This window comes from Corylus avellana, chromosome 6 (genome assembly GCF_965113065.1).
Source record: "Corylus avellana chromosome 6, dhCorAvel1.hap1.2, whole genome shotgun sequence".
NCBI lineage: Eukaryota > Viridiplantae > Streptophyta > Magnoliopsida > Fagales > Betulaceae > Corylus > Corylus avellana.
The window spans coordinates 9512176-9536634 of NC_142495.1; the positions used below are offsets into that span (position 1 = coordinate 9512176).

Consider the following 24459-nt stretch of genomic DNA (forward strand, 5'->3'; position numbering starts at 1 on the left):
GAAACTTAAGCCTTGTCGCCTTCTAGCAAAATAATTATCTTCTAAGCTTTTAGAAATTATAATTTTATTTCACAGTTATCTTATAAAATTTATAACATTGATAGAAAAGTTCCGATCGATTTTTGAACCTTTTTTTTAATTTTTTTTTTACAATAACTAATTTAAATTGATTTTTTTTACAATAACTAATTCTAAAGTTTATTAGAATTAGTCAGTATTTTAAAATAGTTATGAAATAAAAATGATTATATTCCATTTCTTTTCACAAAAAGAAAAGAATAATATTAGATACTAGATTTTTATTTTAGAATTATTTCACAATCATAATGTAGTAATTCCAACTAATCTTTTTATAACAAAATTTAATCTAAACTTTTAAGTTAAAAAGCGTTTTTTTAGCAAAAATTTTATTTTTAACTTTTTGACAAAAGTGCGTTTTTGTCATTTTTAGAATAAAAAATTAAATAAGTACTTTTGAAATTTTTTATTAAACATTTCAGATTTTATTTAGTACAACTTTTTAGGTACTAAAAATATTTTTTAAGCTATCTAACACAATCCCTTATAATCACAAAGATTCAATTTAGAGTTAATCTTTTTAGCTTCCCAGAATCAGCTCAGCATCCACCAACTCTTGAGGTAGCAAAGGCCACGTCATATACTTTTTTTAAAAAAAAATAAAAAATAAAAATTCTTAGGTTGGAAAACTCTATCTTCCCCATTTCTCTTTCGCATTTCGTCGCCGCCTCCTCCTGTTCATCTCTATTTTCCTCTTTTTCCTTACACAAATCTCTTCCCCTCTCTCTTTCTCCTCTTTCCTCTTCCCTCTCCCCTCACCGACAGCTGGCATCCGGAGACCACGAAGGTGAGCCACCCACATCTCCGATGACAAGCTACATCGGTCAAAATATAAAAATGCCGAATCTCGTCTCAATCATCATTTGTCAAGGCTATTCGGAGTTCCCAAATTTTTGTGACAACAAGCCAACTATATGAACTGATATAGGGTTTCGGTCACCAAAAAGCCGGAAGGTGGACTATATAGGGTTTTGGTCACCAAAAAGCAGGAAGCTAGACAATAGGGTTTTGACGCATTAGCACCAAAGGTGATACTATCCCTAAAGGGTTCACCTTCCACCCTTAGGTTTTAGTTTTGAATCCAGAAACGAGTTGTGAGACATTAGCAACTACTAGTCACCAAAAAGCCTACCTGGAAACACTGGAGATTGGTCGACGATGGTGGGAGGGGGACGAGCTCATCTTCGCCAAAGGGATTTTCTAGATGCTGGTTCTTTTTTGCCATCGTCGGAGTGAGAGAGAGTGAGCAAGGGAGGGAGAGCGGTGGTTTCGATTTTAGGGAGTGAGGGGGAAATTTTAGGGATTTTGGTTTGGAGGAAAGATAGAAGTAATAGGGGGAGGCGGCGATGATGGGGAAGAGAGGAAAAAGAATTTTTGACCTAATTTTTTTTTTTGTTGGAAAACTTCACTTACCTCTACAAACTTTTGCGCTTTTTACAGACCCCACCCCCCCCCCCCCCCCCTCTCAAAATTGTTCAAAAACTCTTACTTTGATGTATCCAACTTTTGTTTCCTTGCACTTTGCCCCTTCTGTTATGATTTTCTGTTAAATCTTAACGGAGGGGTGTGAAATTCCAATCTTGCCCTTATTTTTTTTAATATAATAATTATAATATTTGGAGAAACTTCACTTACCCCTCCTAAACTACGAACCTTTTGCAAACACCTCCTAATCTTCAAAGTCTCTCACTTTTATGTATCAAATTTTTGTTTTGTTTCAGTTACCACATTCTGTTAGGATTTTCTGTTAAATCCTATTGGAGGAGTGTGAAATTTCTAAAATGCCCTTATTTTTATTAAAAAATAATTTTTTATTAAAAAAAACTCTTGACCCATGGGTTCATCGGTGTTCCACCTACTCCTTACACTTTCACAAATTAGAGTAGTACTGCATTCTAACAGTTTAAAAGACCTCAGGTGATCCATGAAGGGTCACTTTTAAAAAAAAATATATATAATAATTATAATAATAATAATTTTTTATTTAAAAATTTTAGAGGTATAAAGGTTTTTTATTCATTCTACAATTTGATTTAACTCCAATATCTAATGGTATGGGGTATTCCCGAGACTTTGAAGATTCAAGGATATTTGCAAAAGACGCGTAAGTTCAAGGGGGATGAGTGAAGTTTTTCCTAAATTTTTTATTTATAAATAAGGGTAAGTTTGAAAATTTAAAAAAATTTAGGGGTATAAAGGTCTTTTTACTCATTGGACCGTTTAATTTAACTGCAAAATCCTAACGGAAGGGAGAAAGTGAAAGGAAATCGAAATTAGATACATCAAAGTGAGAGTCTTTAAACAATGAGGGGAGGGGTGTCTGCAAAAAGCTCGAAAGTTTAAAAAGAGTAAGTAAAATTCCCCTTTTTTTTTTAAGTCAAGTCACCACGTCAATGTTGGTGGACGCTGGGCTGACTCTGGGGAGCCGAATATCACAACTCTTCAATTTATATCTATCAAATTAGAAAGGGAATTCATTTTTATCTTTTTATATACTTGAGATGTTCAATGATTGAATCAAAGTGAGTTTATCCAAGTTTGGCTCATTCGACAAATGAACCGAAATTTCTATCAAATTTGCTTCAGTTAATAAAGAAACTGAACTTGAATCAAGTTTATACAAGTCAAACTCGAGTTGTTTATCAACAATTCGGTTCATTTACGGTAATCTCTCATTGCATAGTGCTGCCTAGGATCAAAGCGATTAACAATTTGGTTAATTCATAGTTTTAACTCACATATGCAACTAGTAGGCCATAAAGGCGAGAAAAATGGACGGGCATAAAAGTGAATCAGTGATAAGCTTTCCTGAGTTTATGAAGTTTACTCGAAGAATTAACTAAACAATCCCAACAAAGAGCAGTATTCAGATTTTGTAAGTGATGTTGGCCAAAATGAATCAGCACCTGATCATTGGTTTCTTGCAGATCTGAATCCAGCTATCCACAGGTAGAATAATAGCGAATCCATTTCCTGCAAGTCGAGATATTTCAGTTTCTAAACTCACACGAAGTCTATTGTCAAATCCGTACCCATTACAGCATCTTTGTAACTGAAGCAAGAAACTGCACAGTTCCTACTATGCAGTTTTATAATACCTGTTAATCAGAACATCTAAGACCAAATTATCTTCCTTACAAAGAGGAAATAAATATGTACCTGCCAACTTCAGACAGCCTCGCTCATCTTGAGAGGTATTCTAATCGCCAAGAGGCAGTAACTTTCGTAGATTTTGTACAACCCATGTGGCACTCCAAGAAATATATATGTGCATTAACACGCAGCGGCAACTTCAGAAATACATCCCTGAATGGCAGTCAAACAGGACCCAGAACGCAAGACGCCAGCAGCGTGATTGGCCAGACAGAGGCTACGGCTGCTTCCTTCCCACAATGTCCTTCCTTGAGTGCTGGAGATGTAAACAATTGCACTGGAAAAGAACGGGAACTGGGTTGATCTATTTTATCCCTAGAGTTGTTATGAATTAGCCCATTCAGGGTGCACAGCCACACCTCTGCAATTGAGCTTACTTTGGGCTAATAACAGAGAAGGAGATCATAATGTGATTGTGAACATAGAATATTTCCTACAAATTGTACTGCTACTTGTAGAAATGTGCTTCAAGAGCAAAGTCCAAACTGAACTGATTTCATTAAAAGTGAGCAAAATTTAAGATAACAGGCCATCAAAGTCACTCCTTAAATGTAGCTCTCACATTTGTATACATTTAAGTTGTTTGATTCCAACCAGTCAAATCAAAGCTAGAAGACAACTAGAAATGCTCATAATGCTGAAAAAAGCAAAATAACAAAGCAAGCAAGTCAGAAGCAAAAATATACGAGTCCAAAATAAGCAGCACATAGAACGCAGGTAAACACTTAAAAGCTCGCCAACAGAAATGTTGTCGAATTCAAATGACAATTCACTTGTCCAAAGTTGAAAATGCTGCCGTACAAATGAACTCCTTCCTACCAAAGCTCACAAAGGATGAAAAACATGTTTTTCCCCAAGCATATTCCCTTGTCCTATAGCCAAGCATCCAAGAAGAAGAGCAAATAAACTAACAACACTAATGCCACTAAAACCAAATCAGCGGAAGACAAAATGCATGAGCAAAACTTACAACGCCACAATCAGGCCTAATACTTGGGCGCCTTACTCAGAAGATACTTCTTCAAAACATCCATAACTGAGCCGAAATCCGCCTTAACATGAACGGGTGGGTTGGCAAACCTGCAAGCTATGTCCTTGATATCCTTGGAGTGATAATCAATCTTCGACTGTGTAAACTTCAACCCATGCGCCGTGCTCACCACCACGGTCCGATCGGTCGGCCCTATCACCCCACTCTTCCTAAGCTTAATCAAGGCCGTCAAAGCCACCCCAGTATGAGGACATATAAACATCCCGGTCGAATCTGCCTGCGCCATTGCGTCCATCAACTCCTCCTCTGTCGCCTCCTCCACAATCCCGTTCGAATTCTTGAGCGCATACACTGCTCTATCGATCGAAACTGGATCACCAATTTGAATGGCGGACGCAAAGGTGGTGTTAGCCTTTATGGACTTGAATTCTTTCCACCCTGACTTGTAGTGCAAGTAAAGCGGGTTCGCATTCGCCGCTTGAGCACAAACAAGCCTGGGAATCCTATCAACAAGGCCTAATTCTTTACACATATGGAACCCTTTGTAAAATGCATATATATTTCCGAGATTTCCTCCCGGAACTATGACCCAATCGGGTACTTCCCAATCAAACTGTTGCAAGATCTCAATAGCAGCGGTTTTTTGACCCTCTAGTCTCAAACTATTCAACGAATTCGCTAAATAAATGGGTAATTCGGAGGTTACCTCACGAATCAGATGCATGCAGCCGTCGAAATCGGTGTCGAGACTCAAAACGAAAGCGCCATTGGCGATGGGTTGAACCAACTGGGCAATCGAGATTCGATTTGCGGGCAAGAAGACGATGGATGGGATTCCGGCGGAAGCGCAGTAGGCAGAGAGAGCGGCGGAGGTGTCTCCGGTGGAGGCGCAGCCAACGCCCACGACGGGGCGGTTCATTTTGCGGAGGCGATTGACCTGGCTGACCAAGACGGTCATGCCCAGATCCTTGAAACTCCCGGTGTGGCTGATCCCGCAGTGCTTGACCCAGAGCTCGCTCATGCCCAGGAACTGTTTGCCGAAACGCTCGGCCCAGAAGAGGTTGGAGTTGCCCTCGAAGGCGCTGACGATGTCGTCGCTGTCGATCTCCGGGAGAACCCACTCCTTCTTGGACCAGACGCCGGATCCGTAGGGCCACGTGGTCTTGCCCACGCGGGAGTCAAAGAGATCGCGCCAGTACTTGCCGTCGTAGTTTTTTAACGCGTCCATGTCGTGCTGGACGTCGAGGAGGCCGCCGGATTGAGAGCGGTAGACGATCTCATCGAGGGAGTAGGACTCGGTGGAGGAGGAAGGGTCTGCGTTGAAGGGGACATACTTGGCAGAGAAGCGGTGGGAGTGGGTAGGGTTGTTGCGGCGGGCCTCGTCGCGGATGTTCTCGTCGGCGGGGCGGCGGGGCTTGGAGACTATGGGCTGCGGTGGGGTTGGTTGAGAGGCAGATGGGGTTGATTGAGCGGAGGCTTTGATTGCAAAGAAATGGGGCTTTAGAGGCGTGTGGGTTTTGGGCTGGAGGGAGAAGAGAGGGGGCGATTGGAAGAGAGAGGAGGAAGCCATTGGATTGAGATGGCTGAACAGGAGATTTTGGTGACCTTTTATTTCTCTTGTTATTGCACTTCGAGTTTTATAGGGAGGGTTTAAGCCATAAGGGGGCGTGGTGACTCTTGTCGTCGCTTGGTTGGTAACGGTTATAAAACTAATTTCTGTTTCCAAATTCAAAAATACTTTTTTTTTTTTTTTTTTTTTTTTCTATTAACAAATAATTAGGCCTTGTTTGGATGACACTTTTTTTGGATTTGTTTTGAAATTAGGTTTTTTCGATTTTGTAAAAATTTTTGGATCAAATTTCTGGAATGCAAAAATTTGCATGTTGACCATGAAGTACAATTTTCATTTTGAAATCCTCATTTTATGTGAATTCCAAAATTGTAGGTATCATTAAATGACAATTATTGGGTCCTGATTTTCACCCAAGTGTTCAATTATGTTGTCCGAACATGTTTCAAAGAAATGATTACCGAAGATCAACTTCGGCTTTGAAAAACTAGCAAACCATTACTTCATGCATGCTGTTGAGTGAGAAATTGTTTTTCTTTTTTTTAAGCAAAAATGTAAACTATCAAGCAAATAAAATGTCCATGCATACGTTTTGATATATTTTTGTTTTTTCTAACAATGACTAATAAATGCATTTTGCTTTCAATTGGGTGAGGTTAGGAAAGATTGCATTTGATAACGATCTATTTTGAGGCAAGTTTTTGCTATGTCATGTATTTTGCTCCTCAAAAAAGTAGCTCAATCGGTTGGGACCACACTTAATAAAGTGGAGATTACTAGTTCAAATCCTTCTCCCCCCTCTTGTTAAGACATGTCAAAAAAAAAAAAAAAAAACAAAACAAAAAAAAATACTAAGGGGTAATTACCTTTTGCCCCATTAACTATAGCGTCATAAAAATTTCTATTTCATCAGTCAAAGGGGTTAAAATTGACGGTCAACAATCATGTGCAAGTCATGTGCAATTCTAATTTTTTTTTTCCCACTTTTGCCCTTATTTTAAATAATAGGTAACTTTTTCAATAATTATTTTGCCTATTTTACTTAGATATGGCATGGAGCGGATATGGGGTTACTTGTGCAGCCAAATTTGAATAGGTGGTCATCTTCTTCGATTGCATTATCACCACCATTCCCGTCTTGTTTTATTGTTCCATGTCAAGTGGAGTAAAAAAGTTGGTCACAGATTTGACAAGTGAGATTTGGAGTAAAACAGTAAGGAATATTGGAGTAAAAAAGGTTCGTCTGAGCTGAGATGGGATTTGATTTGATTCATTTATTGTGAATTGTCCCATTTGATGCCAGAAATCAGATCAAATCTTCATGCAGGGGGCATTGAAATTGCCATCCATTTCGAGTCTTTAATGGGTAAAGCTTCCACAGCCGTCAGGTTTTGATATTCTCCAAATTGGTGTAAACTCATCACATTCTTCAATGCTTTATTGATTGATGATCTTGACAATCCGCAAAAGCAGGAAAATGTGTAAACTCATAATCTTATATTTTAAATAAATAAATAATTCCTCCCTTATTATATTGTTCAACTTGATATGTTGGTTGATTTTTTATACATTCAGTATTGAATCTGAAACTTCTATGTCTCATATTGCTTGGCGTAATGTCATAGTTATTATTTTTTTTTTCAAATCTACATGCAAGCTTAATGAAAACAAAAAAATAAAAAAAATAAAAAAAAATACCAATTGTAGCACAACTACATCAATCATATTGAGACACATTTCAATTACAATTAAAAATTAAATTATAAAAACAGCGAAATAAAAACAAAGGGGTGGTCCCTTCCTTGTTTGGCAAGCACTTTTTTTTTTTTTTCTTTCCCTTTTTCAAATCCAAATTTTATGATTTTGTAAATTATTCTGTTTAATATTTCTAAGTAAAAATAAGTTTACAATGCGCTTGGTCATGGTGACTCCCACTACACGTTACACTAACGGTCAAAAACCATTCCCCTTATTTTTCGTTAAGGAGCTAACATTGTGGAAATAGATATACACATAATACAACAAATAGGCAACCATCTTCAATAGATTTTCAAACAATGGTGCGCCCGAGCTACATATAATATCAAACCATGCATTACCGTGATCCTACTAAAAAGAGATCAATTACCAAAAAAAAAGAAATTATCCTTCCAGCAAATTTAACAGCAAACGACATATAAGTTTAACAGCAAAAGACTAGCAACAACCAGTTCCCATTAATGCAATGCCACCAAAACGCACTTCAAGCAAATAAGAGCACTAATATTAGGAGTACTCCTAGGCAACATAAATAACACAAGATCGAACCAACACAGCATCGTACTGCAGTATTGAGCCACTGGTTGCCCAATGCACCGCTATTACCATGTTCACCCTCTTCTAAGACATCAGCCGACGGTGTTGATACATTTTCCAACTCATCTTCCCAATCTACTCGCCCTTGCTGGGACGTGGGTGGCGGCAAATTTTGTAGTAGCTCATCTTCCCAATGGAAACTACCTCGATGATTCTGCAAGAACACCAATTGAGCATGGATATAATACCAATGTATTAAAAAAATAAATATAAGCATATTAATAGTTGAAGCAAAAACATTGCATACCTTGTAAAGGGGACACTTGTAAAATCGCCTCATGTAGTTTCTGTCGGTCCTAGAAACGAGTAGTTTCATCGGTCTAGCACCACATGGACATTGCATCTCAAGCTCCATAACTAATTTATTTAACACATTCATAAAGCCAACTAAAATGACATACATGTACAATATAAGGAGTACGACCAGATTGCGGAATACAAGAACAATTATTAAAATGGCATAGATATAGGTATGAGACCACAAGTTTTGATAATTATACATAGCAATCACCAAAATGACAGTCATATATGTGTCCGCAGATGGCATAATTATACATAGCAAATACCAAAATAACGTATGCCATCCATAGCGAGCATGTTGGCACACACAAAAGTAGTTTAGCACAAGTAAATGTGCTATAATGGCGAGTCATACAAAGAAATAGTCTCATTACACAACACATACCATAAACTAATAAACGGTACTGTAGGTATCGTAACAAAACATGAACTATATCACCATAGTTCCATTGCAATACCCAACACCACGTCAATTCGGCCCATGCCTATTATCCCACATCAACTGCGCAATTTGGTCCCTAGTGTTTGCCATGTTCAAAGCAGAAGCATCAGAAAAGTCATAGTGGTTGGGGTAATCAGCACCATCGCCAAGAATCACAGGAGGGGCATGTTCAAAGAACATATCATTCCGGTCAGCTTGTCGGATGAAGTTGTGTAGTGTGCAGCATGCATTGACTACAAGGGGCTGGCGACAGACTTTGTACTTAGGCATGCCGTTCAAAACATGGAAGCGTGTTTTCAGCACTCCAAAGCATCGTTCAATCACCATACGGAGTGAGGAATGTCGGTAGTTGAACAATTCCTTGAACCCCTGCGGATCCCCACCATTACGGAAATCTTGTAGGTGATATCTCTCCCCACGATAGGGCGGAAGATAACCCATATAGCATGGAAACCCCGAATCAACCAAGTAGTAGTGATCTGAAAATTACCATGCAATACGTGTCATGATTGAGACCAAAGTTTAAAACATAAACATAGTTAATAGAGTTGGTTCGTGTAGTGAAGAATGCTCACCTTCAGGCGCTGTAGGAAATTCATTTTCAGGTCTCGTTATAGCATCGTAGAAGACCCTCGAGTCATTAGCGATTCCCTCCCACCCGGTATGTGTGAACATCATGTCGAAGTCACATGCGCACACCACATTTTGAGACACGACCCCCTTCCTCCCCCTGAAGGCATTTTGTTTCTGCGCCGGGACCCAAGCTTTGATATGGGTGCCATCAATAGCTCCAACACAATTCTACCATACCAGTAATTGTCAATCAGTGTAATGATAAAGTATGGCCCCAAAGTCAAGCATATAATTGAAATTACATATTACTATTGTTTCATACCTGAAACCAGGGGTAATATTTTGGATTTTCTTGGATGTATGGGTGCACACCGTCAACATTCTTGCCCAAGTTGCATAAAGCCCTCATGACACACTTGAAATGGCGTGAAATGGTCTCGGTGGAGTGTTGGAACCTGTCTGCCGCAACCCTCATCCCTTGGCGGTGCCTAACTATCAAGCAAAATATGGTTAGCAATTCTTCCACACTAACAGTGCGAGTATCTTGTATGTAGTTCACCCTAAGGACATCTGCTAAGGAGATAAAAGTATCTCTTTTCATGCGAAATAGCTCGTAGCAAGTGCCCGGATGCCCATGTAATACCTCATGCACGAATGCAGCACCCGTGAGGGCTGACGTGCGCTGGGGTATCCTGTCCACTTCGTTTTCTTCATCACACAAAGACTCAATGTGAAGCAAATTCAAGAACATCTCCTCAAACCAGTCATCGTCATCCATGACATGGTCAACAGCACCATAGAAAACAAAATTTGGGACATTTGGGTTCATCCTGTTTGGAAAATGTATAAAATGGCAACGTCAAACACAAATGATTGTAATTACATGGTCATTACCAAATATTTTGCCATTTTTAATATTGTTGTTATCTCTCTTTTTTTGTTTTTTTTTTTCCCCCTCTGCACAGTAAGGAGATAGAACAATTTATTAGTGCAAGTATGGTTCTTTCAAATACAACAAACGGTCGGTGTTCCCTTTTGATTGGTGGTATGTCGTGGATTTGTGTTAGTCGGTACTGTTATATCTATCAAGTGACCCACAATTAAATTAAATTATTAAATAATAGTATGTAGTAAGTCATAATGTGACTTGTAACATTAATTTTTGAAAAATATATAATAAGTTATTATTTTATGAATAAATTAATACATAAAAAATTTCTTGAACCGAATTCTTAGACAAAACAGTTGTATGCTCGTCAAATGATCAGTGTAAGTATTGATTATTCAATATTGGGTACAGATGGTTTAACCCATTTTACACAATTTCTTAACTATTCTCATTTTAACACGAGTTAAGGTAATTACAACAATTAAATAAAGTAAAAAAACAAAAAAAATTGAATTAGGTTTTGTAGTGCGAATATAATCGTTAACTTTTTGTTCTTGAACAATTTTTTTAGGTAAAAAGTAATCCTAACAAATGAATATCAAAATAAATTTTTTGATATTGTTATAATATTAATATTAATTAAATAACTTAATTTATTATTTGTTTAGTATTTTTTTGGGGGGGTGGGTGGGTGGTGAACATTGATTTCATGCTATTAACACGTGTTGGGCGTTACGGGTTTAGACAATAATTTTATTTTCCCGTCTTGTAAAATGGGCAATGTAAACACAAGGTGAAGTATACTTTGCCAACTCCTATGAACTTCAACTATTGTGTGGTCATTTAACATGTCTACCTACTAAAATAGTGGAATACAACAAAATCTATTGCAAAGTAGAACTCAAAACAATCACAATCAAAAGCTTAATTTCAAACCACGTATTTATATTAATTTTGGTACTTGGATATTCAATAAGTGTTAATTAGATAAATTTTTTAAAGTGTTTTGCATATCTTTTATTATATATTGTCAATTTTCGTTTTTAAAAATCACAAATATTTTTTTTTTTTGGGTTTTTTAAACGAAGGTAGCAAATCTTTCTTTTTTCTGTTTTTAAGAATTTCTATAAAATTTAAGATATTTTAACATATATACACTTAAGATTATTGATACATTACTCCGTAGCTACAGCCTTAAACTAACGCTTATATTGTTTTAAGCATAAATTAACTAACTCTAGAAATTGAGATACAAATAGGCAAAGTAAACACAAGGTGAAGTATACTTTGCCTACTCCTATGAACTTCAACTATTGTGTGGTCATTTAACATGTCTACCTACTAAAATAGTGGAATACAACAAAATCTATTGCAAAGTAGAACTCAAAACAATCATAATCAAAAGCTTTTAATTTCAAACCACGTATTTATATTAATTTTGGTACTTGGATATTCAATAAGTGTTAATTAGATAAATTTTTTAAAACGTTTTGCATATCTTTTATTATATATTGTCAATTTTCGTTTTTAAAAATCACAAATATTTTTTTTTTTGGGTTTTTTAAACGAAGGTAGCAAATCTTTCTTTTTTCTGTTTTTAAGAATTTCTATTAAATTTAAGATATTTTAACATATATACACTTAAGATTATTGATACATTACTCCGTAGCTAAAGTCTTAATATAACTCTTATATTGTTTTAGATAACTCTTATATTGTTTTAAGCATAAATTAACTAACTCTAGAAATTGAGATACAAGGGATAAAATAAAATGAGAAATTTGAACACAAAGTGAAGTATATTTTGCTCTTCCTATGAACTTCAACTATTTGGGTGGTAATTTGTGTTTAGCTCTTATATTGTTAAATAGGCATAATTCCTATGAACTTGACATATTCCTAATTTGTGTTTAACTCTTACATTGTTTTAAGCATAAACTAAGTCTACAAATTGAGATACAAGGGAGAAAATAATCATTACCAGACAACAATGTTCATTCTAATATTAATATAATGTACTAGAAGATAGAAGGATACAAGTATTATTAACAATAATCATAGGATTTCCAACCAGACAAACTAGCAAACCATAACAAATGGAGAAAGTTGAAGATAAAACAGGAGGTAAACAAGAAGCAGGGTATAGAAGATAAATCAAACATGTCACATTAGTTAAGTGCAAGAAGTTCAAGCAAATATAAAAAAGGTGCCAGTGGCACTAATATTACATGCCAATTGTTCTTGGAAATAAGCAAATATAAAGGTGCCAGTGGCACTAATATTACATGCCAATTGTTCTTGGAAATAAGCAAATATAAAAAAGTGCCAGTGGCACTAATATTACATGCCAATTGTTCTTGGAAATAAGCAAATATAAAAAAGTGCCAGTGGCACTAATATTACATGCCAATTGTTCTTGGAAAATAACATAATTAAACAAGCCAACAAACCCATAGAAACATGCTGAAAAAACAAACAATGCCATAAGTAGCATTACAAACGGTCCAACACTGGACTATGCAGTCAGCATGCATACAAACTTAAACCACAAGCCTAACATAGTTACAGCTTCTCAATCCAAGCCTTCTTCCTTTCTGGAGGTAGTGCAATAAAACCATTACGGACATTCTCATCCCTAAAGAGCTCAAATGCCCTAAAATACCTATCATCATCTAGGTTGGGGGCAATCTCATCCAACATGCCAATGGCCCTACTCATGCCATTGGAAAAAGATGCACCACTACCCCCAGCACCTGCACTACCTTCCCCACTACTCATTCGCAGTTGATCTTGTAACAAGATTTCTTTCTTCAAACGGCTAACCTCGGTAAACTCTTTTAATGCATCACTACGAAGAGAATCTATATGAGATTTACCCTTACCTTTCCTCTTGTGTTCTGTGCTAGGCCCAGAACTATCAACTGGACGCTTACCACATCCGTTACCCCCAATGACTATACCCCTATTTTGAGGAGGAGGTTGGCCACTCCCCTGACTCGAACCACCCACAGAACCAAGAAAATCCCCACTCACACTGTTATCAACAGCCGCATTGGTTTCTTGACTAACATGCATTCCAAACCGCAAGAGTTGCTCATTCAACTCGTCCTCTTCGTCACTACTCGGTGGTGTCCTAGCGGATGAATGGCGGAGGACCCCAGTGGCTGTTGAGCCATTGAAGAGTAGACCCAACATTTCGTAGTTTGGACAGCCCTTCCTTCGAAAACGACTAGCTTTTGGCTTGATCTAGGACAGACGAAAAAATAAAAAATAAGAACGCTTCTGTGTGACCTAAAATTAGAGTGTGGGAACTGATATATTAGGCAAGGGTTACCGAACTTTACCCTAAGATACTGCTGCCACTGGGTCTCCGTACCCTGGACTGTGTTTGATACTGGGTCCCAACCAAATCCAGTTCTGTGCTGGAGGAGGTCGGAGAAGTCACGGTGGTTCATCCTAAGTCTGGAAAATTTAGTCCGACACTGTACGACAGTGTAGGTCCAACCGGTCATTGTAGAAAGCTGGGAAGCTATAGGCGACCACAAGTTCATATTAACTGACCCATTCACTATTCTCCCCGTATTGGACAATTCGACCAACATTTGCACAAACATACGTTCAAACTCAGGAGACCAAAGTGATGGGTCCTCGCCTTCTGCGGGTTCCATCTATGCATAAATATACCAACGTAAAAAAAAAAAAATGTTCATGTCTACATCTTATGAAGAATTGCATTTCACTGCCAAACAAAAAAAAAAAAAATCCGAATAGCTCGTGTGAGGCATACCTTACGCCTTTTGTAGGAGATGGGTGTCTCTGGATCCCGAGATCGCTTGCTACTCCTTGTCCAATACGCCTGCACAAATATAGGTCACAGTGTGTGTAAATGATATAGAAACTAAACAAATTGAACGAAAAAGAGCATAGAAATTGAGAGGGAGTAAGATTATAACCTTCCAAGACCGTGTCTTTGAAGGGGTGCCCGTGTCCGTAGATGCTGAAATGATACAAGGTCGCCGTTGCTTACGAGGTGACTGCGGAATAATTGTAACGGAGTAGCTATCGGAGGATTTCACAGACCCCTCTGAAGAAAGGTCTATGAAGATGGCCTTCTGCATGTCGTTGTGGAGGAGGATTATATGGACGGGTGATTACTATTCACATATCAGCTCAGCTCCAGGGAAAGTGTACTAGGTATTGATGAGGACCCCATTAGCGCGCGGCTCGGGGTGGAAGAAGTTGAGGGCATACGTACTGCAGAGGACGCTGGAGAAGACGGGTGTAATTGCCCATTGAAAAAATGCATCGCAGCTCTGGTTTGTGGAGATAAGCCAAAATGGTTCAGACAATGGGTAAACAGATCAACGATGATTGAAAGGGCACGTTGTGCTCACATATCTTGTATGGACGGCCCACATTTGTTCAAAAAAAAATGGACGGTCTGATGAGCATGCACAAATCAAGATGCCACTAGACATACGCGGTTCGCAATTCACGCAATGGGTGTGATTCGGTGTGGTGTAGGTGCATGGCAAAAGTCTGCGCGAATAGATCACATACGTTTGTTAGGCACAAGTTACATGATGGGTGAGGTGGCGTCCATCCACGAGTCGATGGTCAAGAATTTCATCCCTTTACCGTGAGTGCAAGTCCATCCTAAAATTCTCTAACTCTGAAAACGGACGGTCAGATGAGGTTTGAAAGAAATCGGACGATGCTCAGCTAATGTTGGAATTCCCGCACATCAGTTGTGCTTTTCGTTGGATTCGCCAGCTTTCACGGCAACCAATGCATGGAGAACGTGCGTTGGTTGCCGTTGTAAATCTTGCAGTGGATTTTGTTCAAGCTTCTATTAACTTTTGACAGCAGTGGCGCATGATTCCATGGGTTGGGATTTGAATGGAATTACAAGGACCTGCCACATGTCACCCTTAGCATTACCGAATACCGACTGACGGTTAGGATTAAAGTACCTTTTTTCTTACAGATGCATCTTGTCTCCCAAGCCGAGTTCAGCGTGACATTGGGTACAGGTGATTTTAATTCATTGTTGCAGAGCCGCCTGACCAAATTTTGATCTTCACGCCAAGTAGTAAATCAGCTGCAGTGGGTTGGTGTGTCGGTGCGTGTGAGTCGGTGGGCAGTAATTATTGGGCCTTGTTTCTGAACCCCTGTAGGTACTGTAGAGCACTGGCCTTAAAATCAGGGCTGGTCGTGCTTGGGGTTCGAGTGTGCGAACGGGCCGGTTTTGGAATTTGGACCTGGATCAAATTTCGGAATTAAATTCCAGTTGGGTTTTGAGACGAACGGGCTAAACACCAAATCTGCATGGGTTTTTTAAAATTTTCAAAACAAAAACAAAATCTGGCCCATCCAAACAAGGCCTAAACATTTGGTATTTGGTAAAGTTCACGTAGTACCATCTAATTGAACAATATTTATTTCAAAATTTTAATTACAACGATGTCTCACCTAAATTTCAACCAAATTACCAACGTCCTTTCCGTCAAATAAAACCATCAATGCCTAAAGACATGTGTATAGTAATCCTTTCTTTGAAATATTCAAGGCTATTTAAGGTTTGACTCGGCGAGACGGTTAATACAAGATGGCATGAGAGACCCTCATGGGGGAGTCCATCCCTCCCTCCCCCTCCCCCTCCCCCTCCCCTTTTTTTTTTGTTCTTTTTTTCATTTTCTTCGCTATGGTTTAATTTTGGAACTCAGCAGCAGTGTTTAGATTCAGCAATAGCAGCAACCGTCCCTTCCACCTCTTCTTTTGGCTTCTCCTCACGCTTGGATTTTGTTGATATTTTGCTGAGAAACTTAAATCGACTCCTTGTGTTGCCGATTTACTCTTTTGCTGCCGGCCCAAGCCCGTTCGCGCCACTACACACTTCTTTCTGGTGCTACTGTGGCTTGTAGATACTAGACTTTTTCTCTCTTCTTTTTGGCACGCACCGGATGTGGTTTGTGCGAGCCAAAGTGTGGATCGTGTGGATCTCACACACCAAGTTTCCTCTGCCATTTTCTTGCTGGATCTTGCCATTTATGGTAGTTTTCTTTGTTTTGTTGTGTTATCCTAGCCTTTGTACTGAGCAGGAATCATTTCGATGTGAGGGGTTTGTCTCATGGCCGAGTCAATAAATCTTTTTTTTTAGGGATAAGATCTACTCATGTATTCATACATAGTAGGGGTGTCAATGCGCCTTATAATATATTTTTATAATTATAATTATAATAATATTTATACATATAACATAATCAATTGATCATTAAATCACAATTTGAGTATTAATATATTATTACTATAATTTATATGATTATATCACATGATCAATTGATCATTAAATAATTTGATTATATAATAACAAATTATACATATATAATATGACATAACTCATAAGTCATAAGTATGCAAGTTCATACTAATACAACAATTAAGTATCTAGAAACTTAGTTTCAATGTATGTTATAAACTTATAAGTCCATATATGTTATAAATTATAATTATACATAATACATATATGCAATTATGCATATTGAATAATATAAATATATAAGACCAATACTTAATCATATGATTTAATAACAATTCAAATACTTATTAAAGTTAATCATATTATTAATGTACAATGATAATGTGATTTGTAAAAATGTATTATAATTATAATTTATTTGATTATATAATAACAAATTATACATATATAATATGACATAACTTATAAGTCATAAGTATGCAAGTTCATACTAATACAACAATTAAGTATCTAGAGACTTAGTTCAAATGTATGTTATAAACTTATATCCATACATGTTATAAATTATAATTATACATTATACATATATGCAATTATGCATGTTGAATAATATAAATGTATAAGATCAATACTTTTTTTTTTTTTTTGATGAAATTTCACAAACATAAAGCTTTTAAACCTGTGAAAAATCATAGCCAAAAGCTATGAATGTTAAAAAGTCATAAAAATGACTTTAAGTTTCCGCTAATCCATGTATAATTATATTTAAGGAACAGATCTGCTTCATGTAGACTAGATTTAGGACATGGGTAACCCAAACATAAAAAACAAAAATAAAAAACAACTATAAACTAAAAATCCGGCCGTGAGAATTAAGCCCCCACACCGGTCTACTCCATCCTCAACCCGAAGGCCAAGACAACAAATCCATCATCAACCCAAAGGCCAGGACAAACAAAAAAAATAAAAAACAAAAACCCTACAAGCAGTAGTGGAGGAGTACGGCATCGTAAACATTCCTTCGGAAGACACACCTTGGCCGAAGAAGACGATTAGATATAAGGTTGAAGAAAGTAAATCTGCATCTAGATCTACAAACTAGATGTAAAGCAACCCGCAAAAAACGGAGACCGGAGGAGCATACAGAGAAGACACTAAGCACTGCTACTGTGAAAGGGGAGGAGGAAAGATCTAGATCTAGATCTTCCCTTCTCTTGAAATTTTTCTTGGTATTGTCTAGAAGAAGAGAGAGAGAGAGAGAGAGAAATTCTAGAGAGAAGGCATAACCTCCGTATAAGATCAATACTTAATCATATGATTCAATAACAATTCAAATACTTATTAAAGTGAATCATATAATTAATGTACAATGATAATGTGATTCGTATAATGTCAAATTAAGTAATTGACATTAGATTAAACAATGTGTTACTTATAAATACATTTGAAGTATTAATGTATTATCATTCTAATTTATATGATTATATAATAACAAATTATACATATTGTTGTGCATACACTCGTGAGGTTTGTGTCCCTCATTGAGAAAGTGTAAAGAATAAGAGTGATTAATATATCTAAGTGGACCCAAGCCCATTAGCTTAAGCTTTTGAGATAGAAGTAATGTCCTAATATGTATATTAATTTACTCTTGTTTAACTCTCCTTAGTGTTTGTCTCCCCAACAATATTTGTTGTGTAGTGCCTTGAATTACTCAAGTCTTGAAGTAGGGCCTGCCTGACTTTGGAATGCCAAGCTTGTCATGGAGTCTTTGGGCTATTCTTTTGGAATTTTACGAGCCACACTTTTCTTCTTTCCATATTGGCTTTTGTTGGTTTACTACTCCCATTTGAAGTTCACGTATCTTTACTCCAAGCTGTACAAGGAGTTGCTAGCCAACTTTGAACCTCCATAAAAGGGAGGCTTTGCAACATAGTGATGGGGGAGAAAAAGATAGAAGCCGCATCTCATTACAGTGTTCTCACTTTGTTGTGCCTTATGGCACTTAGAGAAGAAGAGAGTTTTATTTGTTAATTTTGTCTCTCTTTTGTATTTTTCTCTTTTTGTAAGAGTGAGATTTTGGTGTATTGGGGCTTTGAGTTTTGAGTGGTTTTCTCCCTACTCCTTTATACTCTATTTTTTGTTAGTGAATTTCTTTCGGGTCGTCTCCGCCAGTGGATGTAGGCTTGTTAAGCCGAACCACTTAAATCTTAGTGTCTTGTATGATTGATCTATTTTCTATGCTATTTTCTGATTCTTTGGGATCCTGTAATTTTAATTTTGTGCACAATAAGTGGTATCAAAGCAAGGGATGGCTTCTGCAAAATTTGAAGTAGAAAAGTTTGATGGTCAGAACAGTTTCAGTCTTTGGCGTATCAAGACGCGTACTTTAATGCGACAACAAGGTTTGGGGAAGATTTTACATGGCAAGGTGCCATCATCAAGGGAGGAGCATTTCATGTCGCATCTATATTATTTTAGTGCGTTTGGGAGCATCATATATGCTATGGAGTGTATTTGTCCAGATATTTCACATGCAGTCAGTGTTGTTAATCCTAGCAAGGTTTATTGGCCGGCAGTGAATTTGATATTTCGTTATCTACGAGGTGCTACAGATGTTGGTTTAGTCTTTGACAGAGACAGTGGTATCGGTTCCAGTGTCATTGGGTATGTCGATTCAAATTATGCTAGTGGTCTGGTTGTGATACGAGGAGATATCATATTGAAGAAAATTGCTTCTAAGGAAAATCCAATGGATATGTTGATTAAGCCAGTTCCAGTTCTCAAATTCAAGAGTTGCTTGGATTTGATTGTTGTTTGTAGCTTGTGATTGCCCGTGTGGGTGTTGGAGGAGACGTCATGAGGAGATTTGCATTAGGAACTTGATGGAATTAAAGTCAAGGTGGAGTTTGTTGTGTGGTGCCTTGAATTACTCAAGTCTTGAAGTGGGGGCCGCCTGACTTTGGAATGCCAAGCTTGACTTGGAGTCTTTGGGCTATTCTTTTAGGATATTACGAGCCACACTTTTCTTCTTTCCATATTGGCTTTTGTTGGTTTACTACTCCAATTTGGATTTCACGTATCTTTACTCCAAGTTGTACAAGGAGTTGCTAGCCAACTTTGAACCTCTATAAAAGGGAGGCTTTGCAACATAGTGATGGGGGGAGAAAAATTTAGAAGCCGCATCTCATTAGGGTGTTCTCACTTTATTGTGCCTTATGGTACTTAGAGAATAAGAGAGTTTTCTTTGTCAATTTTTTCTCTCTTTTGTATTTTTCTCTTTTTGTGAGAGTGAGATTTGGGTGTATTGGGGCTTTGAGTGGTTTTCTCTCTACTCCTTTGTACTCCATCTTTTGTTAGTGAATTTCCTTGAGGTCGTCTCCGCTAGTGGATGTAGGCTTGTTAAGCCGAATCACTTAAATCTTGGTGTCTTGTGTGATTGATCTATTTTCTATTATGCTCTTTTCTGCTTCTTTGGAATCCTGTAATTTTAATTCCGTGCACAACACATATATAATATGACATAATCATTAGTATACCAATTCATACTAATACAACAATTAAGTACTTAGAGACTTAGTTTCAATGTATGTTATAAACTTATAAGTCTATATATGTTATAAATTATAATTATACATATATGCATATGAATAATATAAATGTATAAGATCAATACTTAATCATATGATTCAATGACATTTCAAATATTTTATTCAAGTTAATCATATGAAATTTTAACAGGTTATGATTTATATTTAAGAATTTTTTTTTAAAGTACAAGTAAATGTAAATTTGGGGTTAAATATTTTTAATTTTTCAATATGGGCTCTTTTTATAGCAATTTGGCCCAAGAAGACACTAAAAATGCGAAAAAAACAAATGAGGTAAAAATGCTACAGTGGTTAAAAAAAAAAAAAAAAAAAAAGCTCAAAACTGAAAATTGGTTATATGTTTATCTTGAGAAAGCCCAATTTTAAAAAAGCGGTTATAACGAGTGGTTACATGTTTTACTTACCGCTAACCGCTAGGCGGTTACAGTTGCGGTTAGTGAAATTTAATAACCGTTAAGGCGGTTACAGTTAGCGATTTTTATCAATAACCGTTAACCGTAACCGCATTGACACCCCTAATATCTAGTCTGCCCAGAGCATATCTACCCCTTAAATAAAGTGTGCACATGGGTTGGATCGGAGGAGGTAGACACATTTTTAATTGTTAGATTTTCAGTGTATCTACGATGTCTCTTCTTCTTAAACCCAACAAATCCTGCAACTTATTGAAAAGTGAGCCGAATCCTGTAAGTCATGGACAATTAATTAAATGGCACGTAAAAACACAACCCTAGTTTATTATGTCATTTTTGGTAGATTTTCCCTGTTATATATTATGTGCAAGAAACTCTGTATTTTGTTATAATAATTAAGCTGTGTGTAGTGTTACATAGTTTTTAAAGTAACTTACTATGTTTTAATTGAGAATACTTTATAGATTAATTGATAAATACTTTATAGATTAATAAGTTACAAGGTTCAATTTGATCGGTGTATTGTAACCACACTAATATATTATTCAAAAGTCTTAACTTACATCATCAAGATTCAAGATAGATCATCATAATTGATATATTATAGTCTTGTTAAATGGAATGCTCAATTTCATTGTCAATTATAAACTAGGGTTTATATGTTATAAGGTTTATGCCTTAGATCTTCTATGTGATAATTTCATTAACACACATAAACCATATTCAATGTAATTTAAGGATTACATGTATATATATTATGATATGCACATGTATACTAATGTTTTAATAAATTTCAGAAAATAAAAAACTTTATTAATAAACAAAAAAATGTCATACAAATAAAATTGGCTTATACGAATGGACAAAGTTTTTCGCCAAATTGGGTTGTAGGAATTTTCTTCAATTTAGTCTATAAAAGTGACATGTGTCCATGAACATGTAAGATGCATATGTTCTTTTAATAGTAGGGATAAAGTTGGAATAAATTTTAAGGTTAAATACTATTTCAATACATGTGGTTTGCACCAAAATCAACTAGCCACCTGAGTTTTCAAAAATATCGTAAATGGTATACGTGGTAAGCCAATGAACTCACTTGGTACCTCTATCAAGATTTCGTTAAGTTTTTTAACGGAATGTTGCGTCACCCTTACACGTGGGCACCACGTGATGTGGTACCTGGATTTTTTGGTGCCACGTCATATTTTATTTTATTTTATTTGAAAAAAAAAACAAAAAAAAAACATATTTTATTTTATTTTAAAAAAATCCACAAAAAAAAAAAAACACTGTCATAGGGGGTGGCCGGCCACCCCGTTTGGCCTGGGGTGGTTCAGTGTACTTTCTTTTTCTTTTCTTTTTTGATTTTTTTTTAAATATATGTTTTTTTTGGTTTTTTGTTTTTTTTTTAATAATAAAATATGATGTGGCACCCAAAAACTCAGGTACCACACCATGTGGCACCCACGTATAAGGATGACGTGGCATTCCATTAAAAAACTTAACAGAATCTTAACAGAGGTATCAAGTGGGTTTATTGGCTTACCATAGGTATCATTTGCGATATTTTTGAAAACGCAGTTGGCTATTTGATTTTGGTGCAAACTATAGGTACTAGAATAGTATTTAACCCTAAATTTTGTTAAAAACTCATGTGCATGTCACATGTTATTAAAAAAATAGACACATGTCACTTTTATAGATTAGGTTGAAGGAAATTCCTCCAACTCAGTTTGGAGGAAAACTTTGTCCGGAATGGAATGTAGTCTATAACATATGATGACATGCGATTGTGAATGATATTATACTGGTTTAATTATGAGAGCCTCTACCATGCGGATGGGCTGCAAAAGTAGTGTTTTGCAGCATCCAACCACCTTGTGACACATCATCCATTTAAGAAAATTGCAGAAAACCAAAATGAGAACAAACACAACAAATTAAAGTGAAAAAATACCAAAAATACCCTTGGTCGCCGAACCCAGCAGACCCACGGCGTGGGTCTGGCCCACGCCGTGGGTCAAGCAATGGCGGAGCCAAAATTTTAGCTCAGAGGGGTCAAGATTTAAATAAAAAAAAACAAAAGAACAAAAATTAATTAAAAATATTAAAAAATATAATTACGAAATAAATGAAAAATTCAACAAAATTTTAAACATATAAATGCATCTTACAATTTATTTTCTCACACCTAGCATGAATATATTTAGTTGTCATCGATGAGTCTTTGAACCATGATGGGTTAAAATAACACCATGTGTTTTCCAAATTGTGTTTTTTGAAAATCATGGTTAACTGGTTGGCAAGATCATTTTTGTAGATATGCTATTCGGATGTCGTCTATCATTAGCATAGTAATCATAATTTTTTTTTTCTTAAATAAGTATCTACTGGCAAAGTTGCTAAATCTACCTCAATATGACTTTCGTAATTTCAATGGAATCATTGATAGTCTTCATAATCTTTGGTAAATAAAAATTTATATATTTTATACAATTAAAATATGTAACAAAAATTATATATATTTACAGAAAAGTAATTTAAAAGAACAATCTAAATATAAAAAGCTTATTCAGTGTAAAAATTTATTACACACCTAAAACTTTTTAAGAAAGATTAATTGTCAATTTGATAGATGTGGTATAATTGTTAAACGGCTTGAAGAATAAAAATTTGCTTGAAAGAACTATAGTGAGAACACTGATAGTTTGATGAGTGTAGTATAAATTAAACTACAGTGAGACCCATGGCATGGGTCTGCGGGGTTCGGCAGCTAGGGGTATTTTTGGTATTTTTTTAACTTTGATTTGCTGTGTTTGTTCTCATTTTGATTTTCTGCAATTTTCTTAAATAGATGAGGCGTCAGAAGGTGGCTAGATGCTACAAAACACCACTTTTACAGCCCATCTGCATGGTAGGGGCTCTCTTGTTGATTTTATGACCATGTCATTCTAAGGGTCTGTTGGAGGGGTTTAAAAGTGTGTTTAATACTCAAAAAGTCCGTTTGAATAACAAAATTATCGGTTTGGTAAAAAAGATTGAAATCGCTTTTAATGGTCAAAAAAGCCTAAAAATAGCCAAAAATCGCTTTTTGATTTAAAAACTCTAATTCTCAAACACAATCTCAAACATGCTCTAAGTTAATAATGCTTATGTTTTTCTGCTTATGATGCCCTGCGATTGTGAGCGATATGAATTGATGTTTGCCTTGTTTCCTTTTTAATAGGTTTCCTATATACTGTTTGGTGACTTAAAGTAAAGGTCTGTTTGAGGGGTCTAAAAGTGAGTTTAACACTCAAAAAGTGTGTTTGAAGAAAAAATGCTTATTTGGTAAAAAAATTTTGAAAGCACTTTTAATGGAGTACTTTTTTGACTTAAAATCTCTATTTCTCAAATAAAATCTCAAACATGGTCTTAGTGATTGTTGAATTTGATGTGTTTGATATGCCCAATAAGTTACTATAAGTTAATGAAAAAAAATATACTTTGAACTTTCTTAACTATTACCCATTTTACACTTAAACTTTTGAACTTTAAACATTGATATTGGGACCTCTCAAACTAATACCGCGTATCAAAATAACCTTTTTTCATTTTTACCCCTAAAATACTTTTGAAGTTATTAAAAAATAATTATTTTAAAAAATTAAAAATATTAAAATTTAAACAAAAAATTGAAAAACGCCAAAAAGGGTGGCCTTTTCATATTAGCACCCTTAATTTTACTTTTTTTTTTTTCAAATGGTTATTTATATATATATTTTTTAATAACTTCAAAGGTATTTTGGGGAAAAAAAATGCAAAAATGTATGATTTGACACAAGA

At 36.1% G+C, this 24459-nt stretch overlaps 1 protein-coding gene across 1 annotated transcript; it reads right to left on the reverse strand.

Annotated features, from left to right (window-relative positions):
* Positions 1–3949: 3949 nt before the first annotated feature.
* LOC132188265 (threonine synthase, chloroplastic) lies at positions 3950–5851 on the reverse strand. The gene has a single exon (XM_059602685.2). The coding sequence runs from the start codon at positions 5790–5792 to the stop codon at positions 4218–4220; it is 1575 nt and encodes a 524-aa protein (XP_059458668.1). The 5' UTR covers positions 5793–5851; the 3' UTR covers positions 3950–4217.
* Between the last annotated feature and the right edge of the window lie 18608 nt (positions 5852–24459).

What these genes read in the sequence shown, in the direction of transcription:
- LOC132188265 (XM_059602685.2), bottom strand. Translation starts at nt 5,792, where the DNA reads ATGGCTTCCTCCTCTCTCTTCCAATCGCCCCCTCTCTTCTCCCTCCAG.